Source organism: Fistularia commersonii, chromosome 22 (assembly GCF_037954325.1).
Source record: "Fistularia commersonii isolate RoL2024-O1a breed Wild chromosome 22, RoL_Fcom_v1.0, whole genome shotgun sequence".
NCBI lineage: Eukaryota > Metazoa > Chordata > Actinopteri > Syngnathiformes > Fistulariidae > Fistularia > Fistularia commersonii.
Window position 1 is genome coordinate 14,071,550 of NC_141305.1, and position 7,186 is coordinate 14,078,735.

At 40.2% G+C, this 7,186-nt stretch overlaps 1 protein-coding gene across 1 annotated transcript in view; it reads left to right on the forward strand.

Annotated features, from left to right (window-relative positions):
* Positions 1-5,935, forward strand: part of LOC147221772 (protein crumbs homolog 1-like) — a 31,864-nt gene extending 25,929 nt beyond the window's left edge. Inside the window, exon 13 of the mRNA XM_086169957.1 lies at positions 1,853-5,935. Coding sequence (XP_086026083.1) covers positions 1,853-2,074 — 222 coding nt within the window. The 3' untranslated portion in view covers positions 2,075-5,935. The remainder of the gene's footprint in view (positions 1-1,852) is intronic.
* Positions 5,936-7,186: the final 1,251 nt, after the last annotated feature.

Below are 7,186 nucleotides of genomic sequence, written 5' to 3' on the forward strand. Positions count from 1 at the left end.
TGGTCGTTTCTCCTCTCAAACAAACTGAATGGATGGCCTCATATTGGTCTGATGCTTCTTCTGTATCTCCCACTCCAAGAGGTCAGCCAGTGCACAGAGAACCTTATCATGATACCATCTGTATCTCCCTTGCATCCTGCCAGTATCTGCGCCACTGTTCCTCCCCTTCCACATACCCAACACAGTGGATCCTCCCTCACTCTGCATCGGTGAGGGTTTATTGGTGATAGAAGGGTGTACGGAGCAGGAAAGAGACGTGGAAAGGCATATTCCTTTCTTCCTTCCTTCGGCGCGCTCTCAGCTTGTGTCACTGATGTTTCAGCTACCCATTTTTGTCCGGATTCCTTAGTGATGCCTGCACATCTGACCTCTTCATCAGTGCAGTCTTGGTACATCATCATGACAGTGCGCTTTGTCACGGTTCAATTCTTCAACCACTGATGATAGGGTTAGTTGTAACTGGCCAGACCCAATGTGTAGCCCTACTGATGTGAAGCATGGTGGGATTCCAAGCCACTTGTGAAAAAGTTTATTTGCTGTCTACTTGACTTTTTTCGCTGCTGTCCAAACTACATCATAGACCGTCAGTAACCACATGAGTCTTGGTAGGAGACTGTGCTGGAAGACCCAGGCCTTGAACTTTCCTGGTCATCCTAACCGATCAGTCTTCCTCAGCCATTCTTCAGCCTGCTTCTCCATCCTGGAAACATTGCATCTGTCAATCAGAGATGAGTTATACCATTTCTCTCGGCACTTAATAAGGTTTTCCTCACAAAAGGGTATTGTCCATGAAGGGTCCTCTTGATTCCTTTCCTGCAGCTGTTATGAGCAAGTTAATTCCCACGATGAACAGGATGGGGAAGATGATGCAGCCTATCACGATTCCCTTTTTCCAGGTACTGCAACTGGGTTTTTAAATGGGCAGTTTTGAACCATAGTTTGAATCCTAATCCAAAGTAGCTGGTAATCGTTGTCCTGATGCGGTGGGGGATATCGCGGTGTTCCACAGCCATGTTGATGTGGCCGTGAGGAAATGACCTGAATATGTTGTCCAGGTCGAGCCAGACAACCGTTAGATTTCCTTCGCTCTCCTTGGCCTCCCAGATAAGCTGATTGGGGATGCTTGTATGTTCCAAGCACCTAGAGAAACTTGGGATGTTGCCCTTTTGGATGGATGTGTCAATATATCTGTATATTTATATATATATTTATATCTTCGCCATTTAGGTAGTCAATCTTTTTGTCAGGACAGAAAAGAATATCTTGCATTCCAGACTTAGGAGAGAAACGGCCTGGAACTGGTGGATGTCAGAAGAGTCCACTTCTTTGGGAAAACTCCCCTCTGCTCTTTTCCAGGATGATGGAATGATACCCTTTGTCCGTATCCTCCTCGACAGTTTCCCGAACCTATGGAGGTGAATCGGCTATCTCTTGTATCTACTTTATAAAGTGTAACACTTGGTCCTGGGGCAGACGCTGAATGGGCTTTTGGTACATTGTCCTGGACATTCTCCTTGCGGGTTCACCCATGCCAAGCTCTGTCTCAGATCTTTGGGTGTGCACTACAGGCTTGGCTCCTGAGGGTGTCACTGTAGCTCTCCTTAAGGAACTCCTTAGGGCTGCTCAGGTCTATCTACCATTTTTTGCCCCCCCCAACATAGTTTTGGGAACTCCATAACGGTCCTTAATGACCTGAGCTTCCTTGGCCTCTTTCTCCTCTTTCAGATTTAGAGAACTTTCTGTCCTCCGTCTGTCAAGTTGCCTTCCATATCTTCAGCACTTGCTATTTTAAACCGCTACTATAATTTATACTATTACTTCTTCTATCAATAATAATATTTGTTGTTTTCAGAAAAAGGATCAGATGGAACGCATCCCCTGGCTTGTAGTGACCATCCCCCTGACCACCCTCTGTGTGTTACTGGCCATCCTGGTGGTATTTTTCCTCATCATGACCGCCCGTAAAAAGCGCCAGTCAGAGGGCACGTACAGCCCGAGCTCGCAGGAGGTGGCCGGGGCCAGGCTGGAGATGGGCAGCGTCCTCAAAGTGCCCCCCGAGGAGAGGCTGATCTGAGACCCTTGAGCTCTGTCTCAAAGCCTCACATCCAGAGGATGTGGGGTAATAATGGGTGGGGGGGCCAATGCTCTGCAGTGTTGTGCTGTGGGGCCCTCGTGCCTTACATGGGGAGGAGAGGGTAGATAAATCAACGACTGATCCTCCAGCTTGGAAAAATACTGATGATGATGCCTCACGGATGGACAGGTAGAGAATAGAGGGAAGGAAGTGTGTTCAGGGTCACCTAACACTGGCCATCATCCTAGAATGAGCACAGTGTCAAGCTTGAATGACTTAAAATGACATTTTGGACTCTGTGTGGAAAAAGAATGGACTGAAAGCTCCGGATACTGAGCTTCATTCAAATGGGATAGAAAATCATTGGACCGGCTAATGTTGTCAGTTAAGGGCAAGTATGTCATTTTTTGTAAAAATGTATTTATTTGGTAAAGCATAATTTTGCTTGCATTCTATCTAAACCTTTGTCATAAATTTGCATGATGAGGTGTAACATGAGTAATGCAGAAATTAAATGTACATGAAAATATAAAAATAACTAACATCATAAAGCCTGTAATATCTGACACTGGAAGAAATGTTTTTAATTTGTATGGCAGTATTTTAAAGGGACGCTCGACTGATTTTTCAAATCTTTCACCATTAATGCTTTAGGCGTCACATTCATGGACAGACTCCTAAACATTTTACAGAAAATTGTTTCCATTTATTTGATCAAAAACTATGTTAAGCAACCTCTGAAGTAAAATAATCTAAACTAAATGCAGCATTACCTTCACACAAATTTGTGAAGGATATGTCAGCCATAAATTAACAAACCAAGCCCCCCGCCCACCCATGCACACAATTCAATTGGATTACCGCCCTGCAGATTTGCTGTCTGTTTATGCGGCCTCAAACTAAATATTGCAATGGAAAATATCTCTGACTAAAGAGCAGTAAAATATACAGATCGAGATTGTCAAACACATAATTGTACTCATGCTCACTGGTATCAAATGAACTTAACAAATTACAGAAAAACATGAATTAGTACTTAATTCGGGTATCTTCCATTCTCGTTCAGTCTTATCTTTCGAATTAAAAATCACCATTTTATCACCAAGTTTATCTTGCTGTATTTATCACACACTATTTTGCAGACTCCAAACGCACAGAGGGTCTGATGAGGGTGATCAAGACAAGTACTTTTTCATGAGTACCCCAACTCCCTGGCAGTCTACTGAATCCGTAGAGCTGCCCTTTAAATACTGCCTCCTACTGACATGATTATATTTTTGTATGATTTTTGTGACAAAATTGAAATATTTCAGAGTGCTTGTAATAAGTGAGTGTTAGTTACTGTGAAAAGGTCATGCTGGGGCTGCAAGATGTTTATTTATATTGGTTTGTGCAGATAAGAATTAATTTAGTAATAATATGATTTTGAAGGCACTGAACCTGGAATGGAAAATTATGTTTGTAAAGGTTTCAAAATCAATTAATTTGTATTTCATAATGAAGTATCTGGCACCTTTTTCGATGCTAAGGGATATGTGGTCCCATCGGCAAGTGAGAGCTGAAGTATTAATGAAAAAATCCTCAGATGCAAGTTGCTATTCCATTTCTTATATCAATGTATTTTCATCTGAAGTGTTAACACATAAAAATTTTAATAAGCATCTTCATCTTGGAAGGCCTTAACAAAGAGACCTTTTTACCTGTTATCTTACCTTTATGACCTTAATTTAGGGAAATCTGAGGATGTCATCTCGTCGTAGGCTGCAGTGAAACAGCTGGATATAAAAGATTCCTACGGCTTACACTTGAAGATTTCCCTCAACCAAAGACATTATGCTTTTGTCACAAATGTAGGGAGAAATGCGAGGGTCACGTCACACAACTGCAAATTGTATTGCTTTATTGTGTCAGAGCAGAGAAACTATTCTGACTTATTCATCTTTTGTATATCAGACCTGCTTATTTTGTGAGCTCACTGAAACATAGTAAATCACTGAATTTTTTACTTCTTAATTTTTATGCAGATTCAAGAGGATCATGTCAGTTGGTGTCTTATGTCTGTGTGATACAAAATTATAAAATAAGGAAACAAATCACAGTATAATTCTGACTTCAATGTAATCCAATTTGACACAATGAAAACAAGTTCAAATTAGGTCTACCAACAGAAAATGCCTTGCTGTGATTTGTTAGCCTGTGCTTACAAACAAACAACCAAAGGGCTACTGGCTGAACAAATTTGAAAAACAAAGAAATCTTTCAGCAATCAAGAAGGCTTATATAACTTGAATGGCAATATAACATAGTTAAGTCAATTATGTGATTTTTTGTTTCCCAGTTGGATGTGAAAACAATTAATGGTACACTGAGAGAACAATGGAACAGGGGAACCACCACGTTATGTGTGTTATATACAGTATGTGGCATTTTGATACCATTAACTATAACTTCAAGTTTCTATGGAAATGTACACGAGGTGTGCGAGCTAGTTTAACTTAGCAGCAGACTAGGAGCCTAGACAATACTCTTGGGCTCTGTCGAAAAGAAGTAACATTTCACCTGCCAGTCCTTCTAAGTCTGTCTAATGAACGCCATGTATCTTAATAGGCAAGAACTTGAAATCATCAATCATTTCATTTTCAAGACAATCATTATTCTAGATCATCACTTGTCTACTTCAAACTTTCTGAATTCAGGCTGTGGAGAAGAAAATAATTTTCAAGTCCTAATCAGATGTCTAGTGAGAGATAAAGATGACCGACCTTTTGATCAGTTTATAAACTGATAATTAATACAATTTTGAGAATAAAAGATTACTCTCTGGGGTTATATAAATAACTAGTTTAACATCATGGACTCCATCAGCTTATTGTGCCACTGAGCCATTATCGCCTGCATGGCGCAAAATATAGAAACAAGATGAAGTTTTACGCATTTTTGGACTTGTTTCTCCAACTTTGAGTAAAAACAAGTTGCACAGAACATTCTGAATCTCCTGACAAAGGTTAAAAAAATATGCAAATTGCACTTGATGAAAATGTCAACTCAAGCTACGGAGCATGTTGCTCAGTTGTACTTAAAGCTCGGACAAGGTTAAGGCTTGATCTAGGACAGTTATCATTAATGTCTTTTAGATGACAAATTAATTTCATTATGATTAATTCTGTACTTCATCAAATCACCACAGAAACACATTGTCATCTTGCTGATGAGCTGGAATGTCTGCTTTTTCTTTGCTTTCTGGAAAGCGCCAGACTGTACTGTATTCCATGGAAATACATGATCAGTTCTTGTTTTTAGTAACTTCAGGAATTGTGTAGATGAAGAGATGCAAGTATGTGCCTGATGTCTCTCCAGCATTCCTCAGTTATTTTTGGTGTTATTGGCTCATTGTGACATCATCGTTAACATCTTACGGTATTGTAGGCAACCACTGTGCGATATCATGTTATATAATGGTAGTGCTCTGACACTGGATTTACTTGTATTTGGAACCCAGATGTAACTCAGAAGAGGAGGATTTTGATACCAAAATAGCAATTGTCTCAATTTTGACCATATGTGAGTTTTCACTGTATTAGTGATGTTTAGATTTACTATCATTTTAATGTGATTTTTTTTTTTTCTAGGCCGCACATAATTTCTATCTCTGTATTCACAATATCAAGTTGGACTACCGCTTTAAGGTTACTGAAGGGACCTTTTCTTTTAAATGTGTCTATTGTGAAATGTAAATATTCAACCTTAAACGCGGAGAAATGTATATGTATATATTGGGAGATGACTGTATTTTTTGAGTCGACATCAGCGGGTATGAATTATTTCTCACACAGTGTTAAGCGATAGTTAAAAATAATAAAATGAAATTACAGGATGTGATTGCTGGTCTGACATTACAACCATTATTTGGGATGAAAAAGTTGCATTCTTTTACATGCAGACTGCATTCCAGTGCTTTGTTGAGAAGGATCAGATCAAGGAAAAATAAATACATTAAGGTATAAATTAAAAGAAATGGATGGATGAAATAATTCAAATGCTGAGATTTGACAAGAATACATTCAAAAGGGAACCCGTAAAGACACTCAGTTTAACTTAAAATGAGAACATCAAATCGCTGGTTTTGTTACCAGAAAACAGAACACCGCCCACCAGCCTGGTAGAAATAAAGTTTCCCAGGTTGTAGGTGTAGCCAGACAGCGTAGGATGGTGATTTGTAGGATGACTCTGTTGACAAGGAAGATCAAGAGGACAAAGGCAGAGCAGAGGACAAAGTGGTAGAAGCTGAAAAGGGAGAAGTGTTGTATGGTCTTCAGGGAGGAGTTGAGAAAGCCTCTGGGTGGTCAGGGAGAGCTTCCAGATTATTGGACAACTAAAGCTAGTGCTATTAGGGAGACAGGTAGGAGAGTACTTGGTCTGTCAATGTGTGTATACAGTGCGTCAGGAGTATATACAGAGAAAGCAGTAAGCAAATAAGAAGTGGGATACTGTGAGGACTGAGGAGAACAGACAGGAATACAGGGAGTTACAACGTAAGGTATACATAGAGGTAGCAAAGGCAAAACAAAGGGCATACGATGACATATATGTTCGGTTGGACAGTAAGGAGAGAGAGAATGATCCATGCAGGTTGGCGAAACAGAGTTAAATATGGAAAGGATGTACAAATGGTCTAGGTGATTAAGGATAGAGGGAAATGTATTGACAGATGCTAGAAGAGTAATGAGAAGATGGATAGAGTACTTTGAAGAGCTGATGAACGTGGAAAATGAAAGAGAGGCAAGGATAGAAGAGGTTACTACCGTAGACCGCAAAGTAGCAGAGATTAGTAAAAGTGAAGTGAGGAAGGCATTGATGAGGATGGAGAGTGGAAAGGCAGTTGGTCCTGATGATATACCTGTGGAGGTGTGGAAGTGTCTTGGAGAGGCAGTGTAGACTTTCTGACTAGATTATACAACAGGTCTCAAGGAAGACCAAAGATATGATTTATGGACGTAGTGAGAGCGGACATGAAGGTAGTCGGTGTGATAGAAGAGGATACAGAGAACAGGGTTAGAGAGAGAGGGTTGATTCACTTTGGTGACCCTTGAAGGGGAAAAGCCAGAAGAAGAA